The sequence below is a fragment of the Podarcis filfolensis genome (genome assembly GCF_964270895.1).
Source record: "Podarcis filfolensis genome assembly, chromosome: 11".
NCBI classification, from domain to species: Eukaryota; Metazoa; Chordata; class Lepidosauria; order Squamata; family Lacertidae; genus Podarcis; species Podarcis filfolensis.
In genome coordinates, this window is record NC_139613.1 from 15435364 (window position 1) to 15456562 (window position 21199).

Here is a 21199-nt window from a genome sequence, read left to right on the forward strand (position 1 = left end):
CTTCATGACCAGCAAAGTTAAAAAGTTTTGTTTTACCTCCACCCTAAAATATCCCGTGCCAGGTTTGTCTCCTAGTTCCCTGAATGTATATTACCTACAAAGGCTAGGCTGCGTTATAAAGAACAGCTGTTGTTGCACTACCATAGGAAATCCTTGGAGTGGATCAGACATCCATCTCCATTTCACTTGCTGTATCTGGAATTCCTCCTAGAACACCAGTTCATACAATCAAAGAATCATAGAATCATAGAGTTGGGACCCCTGAGAGTCATCTAGTCCAAGGTGCCACACCTCACTCCTCTCCTTTCAGAAAATACCTGTTCTGCGAAGCCTTTGGCTCAACTCTTCATCCCTAATTGAAACAAAAAAATCTAATTCTGTGCAGTTGTATTTGCTCCCTTGGGTTCCTTCTTACTCTTGTTTTGATGTGCATAGAAGGTTGCTGTGAAAGAAAAGATGTCACCACGAGGAGCACAGAAAGACATACAGTGGTACCTCGGGTTAAGTACTTAATTCGTTCTGAAGGTCCGTTCTTAACCTGAAACTGTTCTTAACCTGAAGCTAGGCCTCCTGCTGCCGCCGTGCTGCCACTGCGTGTCAGGGAACTGCCATCGGAACTAGAGGAGGAGGCGAGGCTCCACAGCGATGCTGGAGAGGGGCCAAGCAGGGAGAGAGGCAGGTCTCCTGTTGGGGAAGAAAATCAACGCAACACGAGGGATAGAGGGGGCCAATGGGGGAAGCAGAGAGCAGGTTCCGGGACTCTTCACTGGACACCAGCGGGGAGAGCACAGGTCCTCTGCTACCCATGCCCTCCCTGCGCAGAAGACTTCCGTGCAGGGAGAGTAGGAGGAGACTGGGCGTCAAACAACTTTTATGTTGGAAAAGGTTTAAGAAACGCCCACTGACGGATTCTGCCAGCGACTGAACAGCCACGGAGTGGATGGCTGTCCAGCGAGAAATGGTTTAACCAGCCAACCTAGCCCAGAGCGGCGGCAACTTACGCACAAGCAACCCCTAAAGCCATTACACTGCGTGATTTCTGTTCTCATCCTGAAACAAAGTTCTTGACCTGAGGTAATATTTCTGGGTTAGCAGAGTCTGTAACCTGAAGCGTATGTAACCCGAGGTACCACTGTGCTGTAATTGGAGGGTTTCTGCATGCTACGAACAATGGTATTTGCATTTCTGGTGCTTGTAAATCAAACCTTCTTCCGGATTCCAAGGTCTGCACATGTTCTATATCACTGAGACATAAAACAAAACAGAGTTTGTGCTTTATATGTGCATTATGGTAGCCGCTTATACATTGCCAAAAAGAGGGTGGTGGGAGAGACAGAGAGCACCCATCACCAAAAAAGAAGCCAAAGGGAGATAATAGTAGTTTCCAAGCACAATTCAAAGTGTTGATGCTAACCTTTAAAGCCCTAAATGACCCCATCCCTGTATACCTGAAGTAGCATCTCCACTCCCACTGTCCAACCCAGACACTGAGGTCCACCTCTGAGGGCCTTCTGGTGATTCCCTCACTGCAAGAAGTGGAGTTACAGGGAACCAGGTAGAGGGCCTTCTCAGTAGTGGTGCCCACCCTGTGGAACACCCTTCCATCAGGTGTCAAAGAAATAAACAACTATCTGACTTTTAGAAGACATCTGAAGGCAACTCTGTTTAGGGAAGTTATTAATGTTTGATGCTTTGCTCAAAACAAAAAAAATTTTTTCCTTCCAGTAGCACCTTAAAGACCAACTAAGTTAGTTCTTGGTATGAGCTTTCGTGTGCATGCACACTTCTTCAGATGCTTTGCTGTGTTTTTATCATGATGGAAGCCACCAAGAGTGGCTGGAGCAACTCAGTCAGATGGGCAGAATATAAGTAATAAATGATGGTGATGATTTTGATGCAAAACTGATACAAAGGTATCTGCTGCTCTAGAATCATTTGTTGTAACCAAGACATTTATGTGATTAGTGCAAAGTACAAAAATGTTGGTTATGTTTTAATGAAACTTTGCTGGGTGGTGTTGCTGGGGTTTTTTTTTTTTTTGAGAATGTTCTATGAAATCAAGAAAGAGATGATGTTCTTGTGTTTTAGAATAATAAGGAGCTGCAATATTTCTGACTTTACTTCTGCCAAGATAGTGTCTTAGTGGCCTATAAACCAATGATTCTATCTTTGCATGCCAGTGACCTTTAAAATATATCAGGTCTGTGAACTTTGTTGATTGAAGATGATACTATATGTGCTTCCACGGTATCACATGCACAATGGATTTTACTGGCAATGAACAACGGATACAATTTTGCCTATTTATTTGCAAGCTCAGCAGTTGGAATTCAACAGGGTAGCCCATCTGTCATACAGAATAGTGTACACAATACATCAATTTTGGGGGGGTTAAGCCTCTTCCCCCCCCCACCACATCACACACACACACACACACACACACACACACACACACACACACCCCAACTGTACCAGTTTCTTAAATTATAAATTATCTGGGAAAGAACCACAGGTCAGGGACTGCTGTTTACTATAGTCACTGGGAGAAGGACAAGACATGACAGGTTCAAGTACCAGGAAAGCAGATTTAGATAGTATATGTTTCCTGATCGTCAAACAGTCAGAATGGTTGGCCATTGAAATGCTGCCCAGAAGTGCTGTGGAATCTCTTCCCTGGGAGACTTTTAGGCGAAATGTAAATAAATAATTTATAAATAATTTATTTTCCGTTTAAAGTTACTCCAAAGGTTTTTTTTTAAAAAAAGATATTTTAATATGAGAGTGCTCCTTTTTTCACAAGCAGCTGCACCATGTTTCTATCGTGACCTAATTCAGTCCTCGCTTTATTCTGTTATCCTGCAAATGAATTGCAAAGCTGACTAGGAGATGTGTTACTTGCATTATTATTTGATTGGCTTGTTTTTATTTTGCGTTCCATTTTCTGCTATGATATCTGTATTGATGAAGGTAAAGGTAAAGGGACCCCTGACCATTAGGTCCAGTCATGGCCGACTCTGGGATTGCGGCGCTCATCTCGCTTTATTGGTCGTGGGGGCCGGCGTACAGCTTCTGGGTCATGTGGCCAGCATGATTAAGCCGCTTCTGGTGAACCAGAGCAGCGCACGGAAACACTGTTTACCTTCCCGCCCAAGCGGTACCTATTTATCTACTTGCACTTTGACGTGCTTTCGAACTGCTAGGTTGGCAGGAGCAGGGACCGAACAACGGAAGCTCACCCCGTCGCAGGGATTCGAACCACTGACCTTCTGATCGGCAAGTCCTAGGCTCTGTGGTTTAACCCACAGCGCCACCTGCGTCCCCCGTATTGATGAAAGGTGGCTTATAAATATTAATTAACGGATAAGGGGAAATTAGGGGATATTATTATCTAAGGGAAAATATACATTTTCATATAAGAAAGTAGGCTTTCTTACAGCCTTCATTTCCAGAATGAGGTTTTTTTAAAAAAATCTGGCACCTGGGCCGTAGGTTCCTCACTTAACAGTTACATCTGCATAGCTCACAGAACAAAATAAACTGGGGGAGCAGTTCAGCATATCCTTTAGGGGGGTTCTGGCAATTTGCAATGGTGTAGAAACTTCTGAGGACAAACGGCAGCAAGAATGTTGCCCTTTGTGGTTCAGCAGCCCAGTTCCAGCTCTCTTGCAGCGACTTTCATCCTTTTGAAATGCATAGCACAGCAGTCTTTCAGCATATTGGACTTTGTGAGCAACTGCATTCCACAGAAGGTTTTGTTTTTTTCCCCTTTTCCTTTTTTTACAGGAGATTTTACACAACTGTACTTTTCAGTTAGCACCCCAATTAGCGCCTGACAAAAGCACAAGTGTATTTCTGCTGAATAAACGGTCTTACCTTGATGTTATCGGGCTGAATGTTTCCTTCTCATATTTGGAATCAAAGGTCTGTATCCCCCTACCGGCAAATGTTTTAATAATTAAGATAAGGACTCAGGCAATTTCCTGTATATGAACAAATATTAAACCCTGTTTTCAAAGATGCTGCAGATATTGTGGATTTCAGTGGCAGGGCAGAGGCCTTGTATGGAAAAGGTCACAGGCTGGGAAAGGAATGAAACACAAGAGTCTTTCCGCATACAGTACTGGACTTTGTAAGAAACTGAGTTCAACAGATGTATACATATACTGTACTTAACACAGCTCTGTTCTGGAAAGCAAGTGGAAGCAATTTCTTTCTGCCACTAGTGTGTTATGCGCAGATACACACAACAGAAGCCTACCGTTTACTTTCAAGATGGCAGAGGGAGTCTTTTCACATATCACAGAACCAATGGAAAAGTTTTTGAAAATCAATTTATTTTCACCAGATAAAATACCATAGAAGAAAACCAGTCTCCAGGCTTAGGCAATACTGTTGCTTCCAATTATTCTGAAACTGTAGAAACTTATGCCAAGTGCTTCACATAAGGTTTCTAAGTAATCTTACAACCACATCATGTAAGTATTACTATCAAGTAGGTCATGACTGCAGACAAGGGCTGAGATTGAAACCAGGGTAATCCCAATTCACATTCTTGGTTACTAAATTATGCCAACTCTCAACTCTAGCTCTTAATTATTCCATACCTCCTAACAAAAAGCTCCTCTTCCTTTATATTAGTGGTACCTTGGTTTACGAACTTAATCCGTTCCGGAAGTCCGTTCTTAAACCAAAGTGTTCTTAAACCAAGGTGTGCTTTCCCATAGCAGCAGGGGACTCAATTTACAAATGGAACACACTCAACAGGAAGCAAAACATGTTCTTATTCCAAGGCAAAGTTCACAAACCAAAACACCTACTTCCGGGTTTACAGCGTTCTTAATCTGAGTTGTTAATAAACTAAGCTGTTCTTAAACTGTACTTCCATCAAGGGCCCAGTTGTCATCAGCCCAACCCATAGAGCAGGACTTACCCCTTGATTTGGTGTGAGGAGGCTGGTCTGGATATTAAGAGGTCTAGCAGCACCAGTTTCCCCCTTTAGGATGGAACGCCCCCAAAGATTTATGGAATCAAAGGGATTCCTGATCATTTTGGAGTATGCTTTTATACTTAAGTAGACTTTCCAATCCAAATAAAGGTTCAGTCACTGCCACTGGAAGTTAGGTCTCCCAACTTTTGATAAATGATGCCACAGCATTCCTTGTTGTTGAGCGAATTAGTAAGGGAGGGAAAAGGAGTTATGTACTGAAATTCATATCTTAACAAATGGAGAATCTCAACCATCAGATCAGAAAGAGCTAAGCACAGCTATATCATCCGCTTTAACTAGAAACACACTGCTCCTGTTAAAGAACCGCAGTAGAACTAGCTGAAGGAACCTTGCTGTTGCACTTGGACCCATAACAAGATTGTATCATGTCTTGCTTTTGCTGTTGCCTTTGGAAAACAAAAAGGGATCTTTTATTTTCACATCAGTTGCCAAAATGTATTACTACAAAAGTTTTGCCTGTTATTACTATATCATATGTCAGCATATAACCACAGGGTTTGGCTGGAAAATACTTTCCTATTTAAAACAAAATTAATATTGAGTATTAATAAATGTTTTTCAATGAAGCAACACATCCATCATTAGCCATCTCTACATCATACCGCTGCCAGCATAGTGCAATATTTTATTCTGAACACTGAATAACAGCATGCACGACATAACTACATGAAAAGCCAGGCTCTGTTTGTTTGCCTCCTTTATTCTTAAATCAGCATTAAGTGCCGGCTCACCCATGAGGCAGGAGGAGGCACCTGCCTCAAGTGGCACCCCCGCAAAGGGCTACACACCCATTCCACTGTCCAGCTTTGCCACGGGTCTCCATAGTCTCTAAGGGCAGAGAGGGAACAGAAGCAAACCTCTGCAGAACGCCAAGTCAGCGAGAGGGGAGGCGGTCATCTCTCCACCCCTCCTGGCAGTGTGGCAGGGCTTTGCACGAGATTCTCCCTTCAGGAGAAACCCCGTCACTGAGCAGGGGTGGAAGAGATGTGCAAAGGAAGGGAGAAGCTGGTGCAAAGCCCCACTACCAGGTGGGAGGGGGGATGCAGAAAGCATCTCACCCTGCGTACCAGCCCGGTGGAGAAGACTCTGAAAGGGCCTCCTTACGGAATTTGCTGTGGGATGTGATACATAAGTAGAAGTCAAGTACAACATTCCTTGTTTTCCTAGAGTGGACATGCAAGGGGATGTTTGGGCCAGTCAAAAACTTCCTGTTTCCTCCTGTGCTGGGACATACTTCCTCTTGCATGTGACTAGAGGTGGGTGTGACCTTACCTGTGCAGGCAACAAAAGCACAAGGCATGCAGCCATATTTCTCTTTTTGACTTTGATGGACCAGCACCTTTTTTTGCTAGAGATGATCAGCCAATAAATGGACTATCTCCATACAGGATAGACTCACATTTATATATATCTGTAACTAAGTCTGCCTTCAGGGATCCAACTGTGAACTGATGATGTGAGTTAACTACTTTTATATATCTTAAATAAGATTGTGGCGTGTTTATTGTTTTAAGAGGGAAATAAAGGGATCTTACCAGGAATCTATATTGAGAAGCTTAATCAAGCTTGCAACCAGCTACCTGTGTGCGTTTAAAGTGGAATGTTTAAACTCTGCTAAGTTATAGAACTTGCTAGCACAAGTTAGGAAGGATATTAATAAACAATATATCCTCTCCTGCCTCCCCGAACATTCCCACATTTGCCTCCCTGATTGTAGGGGTGGTAGCAAGGCATTTTGCCTCAAGTGCCCAAATGCCTCAGGCTATCCCTGAGCAAGGCAACTCTGTTCATATACAATATGGCATTAAACTGCAGGTTCGAATCGCGTCTGCTTCCAAGTCCCATATTTAAAGAAGGAATGGCCTTCTCATGGAAACGCAAATGAGCTGCTTTATGACAAAATGGGGGCTATCTGTCTCACATGTCTCTCCACCCCATCCCCAGCCGCCATGGGAACAAATAAGCAGGTCACAAGAAGTCAAAGCAATATATCCCACATCTTATCATTACCACAGGAGGGAAACACTTGCGTAAAAAGGAGCAGGGAATTATCAGCCAAGGGCTAAATAAAGAGGACTCTGTGTGCATTTGCAACGAACAAGTTTAACGAACAAATCAAAACTTTGTAATACAAAACTGTAGAGATAAAATAAGTCTCCAACAATATCCAGCTTCTGCATTTAGGAAAGCTTGTTTGAAGAAAATGTCCTCCCTGATTAAGTTTTAACCGAGTCTTCTCCTATTCCCCCCCCCTCTTTTTGCATTTTGGCAAAATTAATTCATTGTGGTTAGACTTTGTGAAGTTTTGCAAATGATTTTGAAAATTTGTTCATTTATTACTCATTTTTGTTTGGCAAGATTTGTTAGAGCTGTCACTTCTTCCCCTGACTCTGATGATCAAGACTACAATCCTATAGCCACTTACCTGACAGTAAGCCTCACTGAATTCAATGGAATAACTTCTGAGTGTACATGCTTAAAGGTAAGGTAAAGTAAAGGGACCCCTGACCATTAGGTCCAGTTGTGACTGACTCTGGGGTTGCAGCGTTCCTCTTGCTTTATTGGCCAAGGGAGCCAGCATACAGCTTCTGGGTCATGTGGCCAGCATGACTAAGCCGCTTCTGGCGAACCAGAGCAGCGCACAGAAACGCCGTTTACCTTTCCGCCAGAGCGGTACCTATTTATCTACTTGTACTTTGACATGCTTTCGAACTGCTAGGTTGGCAGGAGCAGGGACTGAGCAATGGGAGCTCACCCCGTCACGAGGATTTGAATCGCTGACCTTCTGATCCGCAAGTCCTAGGCTCTGTGGTTTAACCCACAGCGCCACCCGCGTCCCTGTACATGCTTAGGATTGCATTACAAATATCTGATGGGGGGAGGGATTTCATCTTGTTTCAACTGCAAATGCATATGTACAGTACATGAGCTTCATGTAATGCACTTTTATTGTTGCTGTTGCTTTTAAAAATGTGTTTATCACCTTGGGACTAATGTAGATTGCAATAGATACATGTCTTAATAAATACAGAGCAGCCTGCCATATCACACCCAGCAGCTCATACAAAGAACTGCTGCCCCCAAGGATTGCTACCATAAGGTTTCTGCCCAGCACTGTTACACATTCTTGTAGATGCTTGTAATTTGTATGTCAGGTTCATGCCTTGATGCAGACCAGAATTCCAGAATCCTCCGACCTAAGCCTAGGTTGGTCCACCACAGGATTTAGAGACAATTCTGGAAGGGAAAACACCAGTATGTCTGCAACTGAGAAGAAGGAAAATACCCTGAAATGAACATCTTCCTTTAATAACCGTAGTCTCAGTCCAGGTTCTTATTTCTAGGAGTCTCAGGCCCCTGAACTCCACAGCAAAATCTGCTGTATTCATTTACTCTTTGCAATATAGCCAGACCTCTGCTGATTTAAAGGTCAGGGTTGCTTTTTCTCTGCATTACAAATATATTAGGGAAAAAATATAATTTTTGTCCTACAATAGGGATGTTACAAATGTATCCCTGGTTTTCATCTGTGATACAACTGGGGGACACACTGCCATATTTTGCTAGGCCAGAACTCATGGGTAGATATACCAGGGTTGATCTTGCTATGGATACTATGAATTGGTCACTTGAAGTGCCATTCATCAGGGGGAATTGAATTGTTGTTTGTTTACTTACCAACCACTCAAAGACAGCATTCACATGGTAAACCAGGGATTGGCAACATGACACCTGTGGATTTACATGGGACCCCTCCCCTTCTCATGTCTGATGAATTGTAGCCAAAAGAATAGGTTGCGGTTTCTACTTGGTTGTGGGGTGGGGGGTGCCCAGGACAGTTTCATTGGTTTGCAAATGTGCCCACAGACTCAAAAAGTTCAATGACCTCTGCAGTAAACCAAAATTTATGGTTTACGATGAATATGGAGATTAGGATGATTTCAATTTAATTCCCATCCTTCACCATAAGGTCCCAATGATTTTAAAAAAACAAGCACACCAATATTAACAATTTCAAATCATTTACGCATATGTGTGTGTGTGTGTGTGTGTGTGTGTGTGTGTGTGTGTATGGTATGTATGTATGTATATCAGGTGTGAAAGAGGTATGTCTTCAGCATATGACAGCATATGACAGAAACCGCATAATGAAAATGCCAGACGCAACTCTGTGGGGAGGGAATTCCACAACTTAAGGGCTGCCGGAGAGAATTCCCTCTCCAATCTCCCAAAATTGCTGAGAGGTGGAAGTACCAAGAGGACCCTCTGCTTATCTTAAAACCCGAGAGCAGTGGCGTAGCGTGGGTTGTCAGCACCCGGGGCAAGGCAAGTAATTTGCACCCCCTAACCCGTGGATTTGCGCCCCCTAACCTGTGGATTTGCCCTAACCCCCAGATGTTGCGCCCGGTGCGGCCGGCCCCCCCTGCACCCCCCACGCTACGCCACTGCCCGAGAGGGTCTGTAGAGAAGGAGGTGGTCTTTCAGATATTGAGGTCCAAGTCATTTAGGGCTTTGCACTTTAATATGAACATCTTGAATTGGGCTGTCCTGTTCCTGCCCATGAAGCAGACATGCACTTTCTCATGCATAAAGAAGGCAACAAACAAAAGGTGCAAACTCAGCAACAAGACCAGAGCAGGAATTAATCCAGACAGCCTTAGACACCACAGATGCAGCAAGGAACAAACCTACTCAAGAGAGGCGTTTCAAGGTTGCCTAACCGCAGCTGAGAAACAAGGTCAGGGGTGAGGATTCTGTGATCAGGAGCAGAGACTGCACAAGAGCATGAAGTTTTTTCCAGCAACTGGCTCCACCTACCCACCATGTTTTTAAAGGAAGTAGGGACAGTCCAGCTACGTGCATGTATGCCTGTCTTGCTGAAAATTCCTGGCCTGGCCTGCTGCCGCCTCTTGATACGCACCTCAGAAAGGAGACCTTGGCTTTTCTCCACCCCTGACAGCTCAGTCAATGCTGTGGAGCTCCCTGCCCCTCCATCTGGCCGAGAAGTGGCCTCCCTGGCTGTGATGGCCTGGGATTCGGACTCGGATGCTGAACCTGAGGGATCCCAGCCTGCACAGGATTCCCCGCCTCCAGGACCAGCTGAGCTGGGACTGGGGCATGAACCTGAAGGGTCCTCACCTGTGCTGGATCCTCAGGTGCAGGCACCAGCTGAGTCTGCTCAGGCTCCTGAGGTGATGGAGGACCCATTGCCTGCATGTGCTCCACTCTCAGACCCGTCAGAGGAAGCTGAGGTTGCCTCTGGGTCCGGTAACCCTCCAGCCTCTCCTGAGCTGCAGAGGCTCAGGGCAGAGAGGAGGAGGGAACTAAGTTCCCGCAAAAGGAGTGCTCGCCTCCAGGCCAGGAGAGGTGAGTCACCAGAGGATCGGGGCTGCCCTATGCCTCGGGTCAGATAAAAGCCGACCAGCCCCAGTGCCAAGTTGTGGGAGCAACATTGTTGGTTGCTAGTTCCTGCCTGAACCCTGTCCTGCATCCTGCCTGAGCTCCTGACCCGCCCTGGCTCCCTGCTTGCAAGCCTGTTCCTGACTTCACCCGACTCCCTGCCCTGCACCCAGCTTCAGCTACTATGGACTGCCTCCACGTTGCACCTTTGACCACAGACCGGACTTGGACCTCGCCTCTCGGGTAACCCATGGGACCAGCACACTGGCATTGGGTGGCCATGCCTCCTCACCCTGAGCCAATGAAGGCAAGGGGGCTATGAAACGTCCAAAGGGAGAGCCTCAGTGGAAGGGCCTGGCTCCAAGTCAGAAGCTTGAGCAGGAGAGCTCTGGTGCACACGGCCTCTTCCTCCCACTGTCCTGCTCATCAAAGTCCTCGGGGGAGGCTATGAGATGGCCCCAGAAACTGGCAACTCATTCCTCCCACACCACGAGCAACACAAACCACAATCCCTGATTTGGCTTTATGTCCAAACTGGGGTTCATGATTTGTTACTGCTGACACAGAAGATATTTGGGATGCCAAGAACAAACTTTGGCTTCATGTCACGGTTTGTATGGAGAGAAATAAAGCACAATCCTCAGTTCAGCAGTAACACTAAGCTGGGAATCATGGTTTGTTGCTCCTGCAGGGAGAGGAGTAAATTAGGAGCCCATCTGCACCATTCATTGTAAACATGCTAAGAATCCTTTACAACTAGCGAGGGGGATCAAGGAACAGCAAAGACACGTTTTTACTAATTTGGTAGCAACCTACCAAATTATTATTCTGGAGGCACTCTTTCGAGAACTTCAGCTATGAAAAGCTTAATGTTACCACGAAACTGTAATATTACATTGCCTACACGCAATCCAGAGCACAGACTAAAATGTCAAAAGTAGCAGTAGCCGCAGCAGCAGTAAAGATATATGTCTTACGCAGATACCCGTAGCAAAAGCTCATCTTGCATGCATGTGGCTAAAAGACTTGTTGTTTACACGCTACTTTATTTACTTAAGAACAAGTAGACTGCTTAAATATGTAGCACGAGGTAGATATGTATTCCATAAAAAGGTACTGCCAAAAAGCTTAACTATAATTTAACAGATGTTCTTGGGTACTCTTGTGAAAATAAAAGGCAGCCTTTCAATAACAAAATGCAAAGTAAACCAAACCAGAACGTGAACTCAACTTACTTCAAGTTCTCAGGAAACACGCAGGGAGTTAGACTTCACCATTTACTCACAAACGTGCAAAGAGTCAACCACTAATTTTGACAGTTATTTTAATAAAATAAAATAAAAACCCTTCGAAAACTACCATAGCACATGTTGGCTTGACTCAAATTCAGATCACAAGCTAAGGATTTTGCTTCATGGCCTTGGAAGAGTTACACTGCATCGTCCTTGGCTCTTTATCTGTAAAGCATTGACAGAAATGAATTATTTCACAGGGTCCCTGTGAGGTAGGTAGAATGCCACCCACCTCTACGGATAGGGATTGTGATGATGTGGAAAGGCCCCATGTCATATTGTACAATAAGCCAAAATGAGACAATACAGAGCAATACTTTCAGATGTAATCACTCTGAAATTTCCTTGCACATGGTGATTTTTGGCTGCTATCCACAAACCACTAGAGCCAACAGAATGACTTAGCCCCAGTGAAATGTAGGTAGCTCAAACACAGACATGCAGGATCAAAATGGTTTCTAAGTTGCGCTTTAGTGAGCATCATCATGAACAGTTTACTATCCAGTTTGTCAGCAATGTAAGCCTATTCATAGCTCATCCAAGGGTTTCTTCCACAGCTATAAAAAGTATGGGTGTCATAAGCAATTGTGGAAAGGTGAACAACCAATTTGAAATGCCATAGATAGATGATAGATAGATAGATAGATAGATAGATAGATAGATAGATAGATAGACAGACAGACAGACAGACAGACAGACAGACAGATGAAGGTCTTCTGGCCAAAGCAATGTGGGAGGCAGCAGTTGCAAGTTACCAGTCTCTACAGCCACAGCAGGCGCTGTGATTCTCCAGTGGTCTGACTTCACCCCCGAAGGCACACTCCATTGTCTCTCGAGACAGACGGATGCCAACAATAATAAATAGCACTGTTGTGTACTAGTGTTGAGGCTCTTTGCACTAGCACTTGTGCGTTTTCACAGAAGGGTCTTAAATCTATAGTCCAAATGTAATACTTCCTTCGTTGATTTCTCCCCCACATTAATAACATGAATTCACACATAGTATATAAATAATGTGAGAGAGACTTTTAAATATGTTTTTGTGCAGTTGACTCAGAGCTAATCCCACTGGAGCGATCACTATGATTCAAAGTACCTCTCATGCATTAAAAGCTTTATCTTCGGGAAAAGTGGATCAGGTTACGCAGAGGAGGTTAGTAATAAGATATCTTGCTTGGTCTTTATTTAGGAAAGCAGGTCCTCATCACCTGACCCTTTGCATCAATCTTTAGCACTTGAAAATCTAGTTCATTGTCATTCTGGTCATCCTTTGCAAAACTTGTTACAAAAAAACCTTTCCCGCTTCCCTCGTTAACACAAGCTTTTCCAAATCTAGAGAAAATAAATCAGAATAAGATGTTCATTATTCTGCAAGCAGTTGCTAAAATTTGGCAAGTGCTATATATAATGCAGTACCAATGAAGAAAAGATCTGTCCTTACACTGCTAGGATGCTTCCCAGGAAAACATTGGCTACTTGTACACTAGGGCCCTTAGGACTGTCAAGGCATTGCTTTTCCACAATCAGAAATAAGGGAAATTAAAATGGTGGTTTGACACATAACGCTTGCTATAAGTTCTGTTTCTCCAGGAATGCCCTTCTCTAGGGTCAAGAATCCTTATAAGTCTTATTCAGTAAAGGTCCCCTGCAATGTTGTTTAGTGGTTTCCTCCTTGCAGTTTCTGTCCCTTTTATTACTTTAATCATGAATTGCTCTTTTCTTTACTTCCATGTTTTCTTTCATAGTGAAATGGTGCTGTTTCACTATAACAGAAGGAAAGGGGAAAATAATGACAGGAAAACCATCATTAACGCACACACCCCTGAGGTACTGAAGCCGACTAATTAAATTAAGGAACAACTCATCACTAACCCCACAGCAATAAATAGGAAGCAATAAAAAGGGCATGTGTCAGAAGGACATTTTTTAATCAAAAGCACCATAGCACATAAAAGCCTTAATACTTTGTGCATCACATTGGACGGGAATTGCAACTGAATTTTACAAAAACGGTTGCCACTGACAGTTTGTGATGCACTCCCAGAGCCTAGGAGTGAAGATCTGCTTGCCTTCTGGGCAGAACACAAGAGACACAATTACCCATCCCCGTTAACTCTGTTGTTGTTTTTAAAAACGTTTCTCCAATGCCATTTTCACTGACCTCATTTATCCTGCAACACCCCACAGGGAACAAGAACTATTAGTACTTAGATAAACTTCTGCAAACCACTCTGAGCCTGTTGATGGCATTGACAAAATTTTGCCACTGGGTTTTAATGATTCTGAGTGAGATTTATCATCTGTTTTATTTTGATAGCTGGCTTTTGCTAATTAACCGTGGTGGTGCTTTATGTAAGCCATTTTGAGATAATTTTACTAATAAAGGTCACACAAAAAAGTTAAATAGGGGGCAGCCTGATGAGACAATATGCCCTGAAAACTCTGCATTGGCTGCCAGTGAACTACCAAGCCCAATTAAAGGTGATGGTACTTGCATAAAAAGCTCTATTCACCTTGGGACCCAAGTAACTGGAACAATTCACCCAATATCAATCATTTCAGGCCATATGATCAACAGGATATGCCATGTTGGTGGTGCTACCTGTCACTGCTGCTCAGTTGGCATTGATCCATGACGGGGCCTTCTCTGTGGTGGCTCCATCCCTGGTGTGTCAGCTGTGTCTGTCCCCCTCATTGTTGAGCATAAGGAGCAATTGGGAGGGGGGAAGTTTCCTGCTTACTCAGGTATCTGATGGCTGAAAGACACTGCTGTCTGCAACCTTGAAATTAGGTATGAGGGTATGTGGTTGTCTTTAAAGAGTTTTTACATGTTTGTAGATGTTTTCAAATACGCTTTTATTTTATTTGTAATTGTATTGTTTTCACATTTTGATGTTTGCTGCTCTGGGCTCCTTTGGGATGAAGGGCAGGGTAGAAATTTAAACAGAAATTTAATTCCACTCTGCATATCATTTTTACATCAGTTTGTGGGTTTTTAAAAAGAAGTCTTTAGTATGCACATTTTTGCAAGGAATATCCCCTAATATATTGCTTTTTAATGTGCATTTCTCCCTAATACATGCATTTATGTAGATACTATCTGGCTGGAGAACTGCAATGCAAAATTCAGAGAGGTGCTTGTTTTGAAAGATAGCTGTGTTTTGGTTCACATATTTTTTCAGCAAGTGCAAATTGGATAGGTTCACATTAAAATATAAACTAAAGCAATTTCCCCCCACATAACTAACCCTACAGCAGAAGAACATATGGAGCTGTAATTTCATTTTGCCACACAGATCCAGCTTTCTCTAAACACTGAACATCAACAGAGGCCAAAGGACTTAGCTTGGGAAAATGACAGACCCTTTCCAATGTTAATCACTGCTGTCTGCCTGGATTTAGTTAACAATTTTTATAAACAGCATGCAACCATTAAACCAGTCATACGTCTTCTCAGATAGCCTGCAGCAAATGTTTACATGTATAATGCAATCAGCTGCTCTTCAGGCACACGCTGCGTCTCAAAGAAACACATTATCCTCGAGCTTTAGCACCAAGAGTACACCACTTTTGACAGCCACATAACATGAGCCACAATCAGGACGTTTCTCATAATCCTTCTAGGGTCATCTCAGCATAAGAGACTCCACCAGACACACATGGCACTGCACTGTTGACAAGGCACCATCACCATCACAGCACAAAAGTGGCAAAAGTTTCACATTCAGCCAGTGCAGCAAACAAGGAATTGCCATTTTTAAAAAAGATGCTACAGGATCATGGTTTCTGTTTATCTCCTGTGTGGAAGTCCTTTAAGCTTCTGACCACATCCCAATCAAATACAGATTCAGATATATATACTTTCTGACAATGATTCAACTGCATAACAAATACATCTAAACTCTCTCAACACTTACTGAACATGTTATTAACTTGTTTTACCTGGTCCCCAAAGCCCACCCATTATATAATAAAGGAGTGATTTTTCTTTTCCATTCTTCTATTAATTAGTGACCCTTCTTGGTTATGCAGAGCTTTTTCTTTTCATGGTTCCCCCCCCCCCCAATTTCATTGCAAAATAAAGTTTCATGTTAAGCAAAATTTGTCATCCTTATTTTACCGTGTATCATTTTGTCAGTGGAAATTTCTTCCAAGTAAACACACATAGGATTGTGCTGCACAGATGCAAATGTACTAAAACACGGAGTGGGCTCCTCACTGTCATAAGGCATGTCATAAAGGCAGAGGTAGCTGACTTGTGGCTCTCCAAATGTTGCTTGTCACAGCGTTGTCAGGCAAGGGATATCCAGAGGGAGGAATTGACTCTTTATTGTCAAAAGTACACTTACACGTTAGGAAAAGGCATGTCCATCAGTTCATCAACTCTCAGATACTCCTAGATGGGCACCTAATGAGGCAGTTGCCACAACAGAAAGGCCCACCCCTGACCTTGGCTTAGGTATCTCCCCCACCTGAGCTGCACATAAGCAGGTGAAAAATTACCCCTGCGTATAGCATTCTGCTCTCCGCTTCAGCCCTCTTTTAGACCAGGGAGACAGCGGAGCAGGAGAGGTGGGGGCAGGAGGAGGAGGTGTGCAAGCCCTTGAGTCTCCACCAACCTGACCTCTCTCTCTCTCCTCCTGCACCTGTTCCTCACCCTCCAATCCTGCAGCTTCTTATGCCTCTGACTCTCGTCTCCTGGCTGTTATAGGTTCCCCCAGTTCACTGACCCCTTCTTCCAAGTGGGTCTCCAACCCACCTTCTCCCAGTGCCCACTCATCAGTATCCAGCCACCACTCCTCAGTGTCCAGCCAGTCCCTGGCCTTGCTGGACTACAACTCCCATCTTCCTCAACCAACAGCGTCAATGATACGCCATTATGGATTTTGTAGTTTAGCAACATCTGGAGGGTCCACAGGCTCCACAACCCTGTAATGATGGGACTTGTGAATAAATCATTAGCCGGCATTGCTATGTGTTTTCACTCCTTAACGCTTTTGCTTTTTATTATTAAAATGTGTTATTAAAATTATTAAAATATATTTAAAATTATTAAAATGTGTCAGTGTTCCAAGGCACTGGAAATCAAACAGCACCACTGCCAAATAAATTGAAGTAGCCTTTCCCACAAGAAAGCAAGACGGCCCAACCAGAGAAGTCGCTTATAAACTATGCATACATTGTCACACAGTTCATTAAATCTTCTTGCATGTTGAACTTCAGAACTGCACAGTTCTCTACAAACCAGTATGGTCATGACGGCTCTAGTTTCTGAGTCAGGGAGGGCCACATGCATCAGCCAAACAAGTGCAGGTGGCAGGTGAGTTACAGAATTTTACATGCATATTCACTAAGCGCCATAAACTACTAAACCATATATGATATATATTTCTCCAATACTAAAAGGCAAGATCGTTTATCTTGCAATTGCTCAGGGCACATTCAGTTTTTCCACACAGTGATTGTAATGAACTCCCAAATTATATTCAGTATTGTAACTGCTTCACTTCTGTTTGCCTAGGCATTGCTGTAGACAGTGTAGAAGGTTTCTCTATGTTTTGCCCCAAAGGCTGAGAAAGAAAGTAATGGTTAGCCCATATCTCCTTGCACCGACTGAGTAGTGACAGACCATTTGAAAAGGCTATTCTGCCAACCCATTTCTGCCCAGGAAGGAAGAAGTAATTCCTTTCTATCCCAGGGGGGGAAACCGTAAACTACTACAGCTGGTTTTTCAGTGTCAAACCACGGCAGGTCATCAGAGCAATAAACCAGCACTAACCTTTAATGATGAACATACTCTAAAACTGTGGTCCTCAGCACATCTACATCTATCTTGCACACTTAGCAGGGTAAACCAAAATTTGCTGAGAGCTGCAGAAAATCTTGATTCCTTAGTTATGCTTATTATACGCATTTGCAAACACATCATTATTGCATTCAGAGTTTACATTTTAGGTGCGCACTAAAAAAAATTAAAATGTGTGAAGAGCTTTCAGAGAAATAAGTTCATGGAAATCAGTGAGACTTGCAGCCAGATCCTAATCATGTCTAGACAGAAATAAATCACAGTGATTTCAATGGGGCTTGCATCCTGGTGAATAATATTAGGAGTGCAGCCTTCCTTCCAAATAAGTTTGTTTAGGTCCGCAGAACAAGCCATCACTATTTCTTAGAGATACCAAAGGGTTCCTGTATCAGCAATGGCACTGGGGTTGTGTAAACACTCAGGGTGAAATCCCAGAGGCATTTTCTGCTGCAAGAACACCATTTCAGTACCAGAGCACAGAAACTTCAACAGGACAGCTAGCAAGATTCAACAAACTCCAAAGACCTAATCTTGCTTATATTTAAGGGTAAAGGGTAAAAAAAAAGAAGTGTGTGTACAGCAACATGCTTTGATTCTTTATATCAGCATTCTCAAAACAGGAGAAACAGCCGCCCTCCTTATTTAATCTTAGAAAGGGGGTGTATACCTTTAGTATGCATGCTTACTTCACAAACCCATTTAATTATTTACTTAATGTGTTACTCTGTAGCACCCGGGATTTTGCTGCTCCTGTCGTAACCAGAAATAATAAACAATGTGGTTTGAAAACCAGGGGAAGAGGAGAGCAGTCTCCCTGCCCATCTTTACAGAAACGTTCCCCCTATGCATGTGAGGGCATTACAAATTGTTGTCTATGGTTGCATGCTCAAATACATGTGGTTAGATGCTCACAGCACACCACTGAAGACCGGCCTTCATGCCTATGCACACAAGCACCATTTAAAGTATTGCAAACAGGCTTGTTAGCATTGTATGCCTGCACTTGCAGAATCAAAAAAGGCACCATTGCAGCATCACAGTAAACGTATGCAGGAATTTAAGCCATAAATAACAACCCCCTTATAGAAAATTGCCTGGTATATTGTTTGTTACTGAGCTTATACTAGGTCCAATTATTAATTTCTAAGCAGAGTAGTTCTGGGATATACTCCAGATTTGAAGCAGTAAACACTGGCTTAAAGTGTGGAAACTTGTGTATGTAAACACGCACCAGACAAATGCCAGGGATCCAGAGGCAATCAAGGTTTCTTCCTTGACACTCAACTCTTCCAAGTGCCCCCCCCCCCAATGCAAAGGCTCCCTTCACATTTTATAATACAGCTGAGCAACTGGAAGTCTCGGGGTGCAAAGAGAGCCCTGCCCTGAGATGCTATCTCACATAGAGAGAGAAAGAGCCACCAACCCACAAGCAAGGGAGATGTACAGAAGCGTCAATGGCTGAGGAAACAGAACTTGCTGGCAGCTCAGGGGTAGGGAACTGGATCCAACTGGCAGGACAGATTCCTAAACATGCCCACATACCCTGTGGCCCCACTTTGACAAGTCAGCAGAACAATGCACCTGTCAACCACATGATGTCCTTATGGTGTCAGGTGATAGACACCTGCCAAACAATGGGAGGGGGGTTCTCAGCCCAAGGTACCAGACCAGCGTTTGGCACCCCAGGCGCCTGCCAAGGCCCACAGCCCAGAAGGGCCCTTTGTCAACCCTTGAGGCCCATCAAGCTCTGCTGCTGCTGCTACTTCTTCTTCCTGTTGCTACCTGTTCACCTGTGTATTCTCCCTCCCCCCCTATCTCTGTGCACCTTTCCCTTTCTCTGGGCAGTGGCGTAGGAAGGAAAATGACACATGCTCAGGGGTGTGCTTTTAAACACCATGGTCTCCCAGGTGCCTCTGTTCACAAGGCATCTTGTGAAGATCTGTCTTTTTGCCCAGGCTTTCCCTAACCCAGAAGATCAAACGCTGCTATTTCTGATCCCCCATTCTTCTCTGCTCTAATATCACTGTTTTATTTATTTTTAGTGTTATCCTTGCATACCGCTTGACACTTCTCTTCTTTTGTTAATACTAAGCGATCATATTAATATATTGATTTCAGCAGGAATATATTAATTTCATGCCCGACCTCAACAGGCATTTTAAATGAATTCTGGTTGTGTAGTTTAACCTTTAACCTCATTGTACTATTGATTTCCTTGCACAACACACACAGAGACGCCTGTGATTAAGTGGTCTACAAATAAAACAGTAAAAATAAATACTTTTTAATGAAGATATAAATAAAACAAGGGATGGTCCCAAGCCTCTGGGGCTCAGACACATGGTGGAAGAAGCAGCATGGTTCCTGTGTGATAGATAGATTAGGGTTGCCATATTTCAAAATGTGAAAACCCAGACACATATGCTGAGCTTTTTCTTTGGCAAAGTTGCTGAGGTTTTCTTTGGGGGGGGGGCAAATTTGAAGTTTCTGAGCTATTTTTAAGGAAATTTGCCCCCCAAAATCAACACTTCCAACATGGGTTGCCATATGCCTGGGTTTCCCAGGACATTTTTACCGATTTGCAGACATGTTTCCCAGTACTTCCAATGGACAAATCCCGGATATGCCCATTATATCTATATTAGGGCTGCCGTACGGCTGGACATTACCAGGATTTCAAAGGCAGAATTGACATGGGAGTGGTGATTTCTGAAAGGTGGCGCTTTGTCCTGGATCTTAGGCAAGTCAATTGAAAAAGTCTTTGGCATTTGACTAAAAAAAACCCACCTCAATAACTTTGGAGCATTTCCTCAAAAAAGCTCAACAATTTCGGTGGTTTCCTTAAAAACCAGCGTTGTCCTGGTTTTTACTTTTTGAAATACGGCAACCCTAATAGATAGATATATTATATAGATAATATTACACACACACACACACACACACACAAATGAGAAGTATGGTGCCTGAAAAATCAGAACTCCTATTAGAATAAACAAGTTCTGTTTTAAATACTGAAATACTAAATAAGATGGATAACAATGTGTAACAGAAAAAGAAGCAGAAAATTGGGTTAAAGGTGTGTGAAAGAAAGTAATAGAAGTGGAAAGAAATTGCAATTGAATAGATTGGAAGTCTAACACAAAGGTGGGGTGAGGGATGGTGATGGGAAAAGGAAGTATCTGTGGGATTGAGTGTGGGTATGTATGAACATTTTAAAGCATTGTATGAAATGTATGTTTGTATGTTTGTAACGTGTATATTAATGCTGAATTATTTTAATAATAAAAACTTAAAAAAAGAGAAGTATGGTGCCTGTGTGAGATATATATGTGTGTGTGTATGAGGATATATTTGGGGGGGGGTCTTCAACTAGCCTCTGCCCTCGAACCCCCCACTCCGTTTTTCTCCTCAGCGCCTCAGGAACCCCCCGCGCAAACGCGCGCGCAGCCCCGCTCGCTCCGCCCTCGCGGCGGCTGAAAGAGGCGCTCGGGCGACCGGCGGCGCGGACTGACCTGAAGCAGGTGGCGAGCTCTCCGCTGGGCTTCAGGCACGGGTACTTGGTGGTGGCCACTTTGCTCTCGGAACAGACCTCCCTGCGAGGAGAGAGAGAGAGAGACCGTGCTTAAACCGTCGCCTGAGAGACGTCCAAAGTCCAATTCCCTTCACGTCTCCTCCGGGGGCAGCTCCGGCCGT

At 43.6% G+C, this 21199-nt stretch overlaps 1 protein-coding gene across 1 annotated transcript in view; it reads right to left on the reverse strand.

Annotated features, from left to right (window-relative positions):
* The window catches only part of CCBE1 (collagen and calcium binding EGF domains 1), a 150212-nt gene that overhangs the window by 127844 nt on the left and 1169 nt on the right, over positions 1-21199 (reverse strand). The window contains exon 2 of the mRNA XM_083575796.1: positions 21019-21099. Within this exon, the coding sequence (XP_083431922.1) occupies positions 21019-21099 (81 nt within the window). The remainder of the gene's footprint in view (positions 1-21018; positions 21100-21199) is intronic.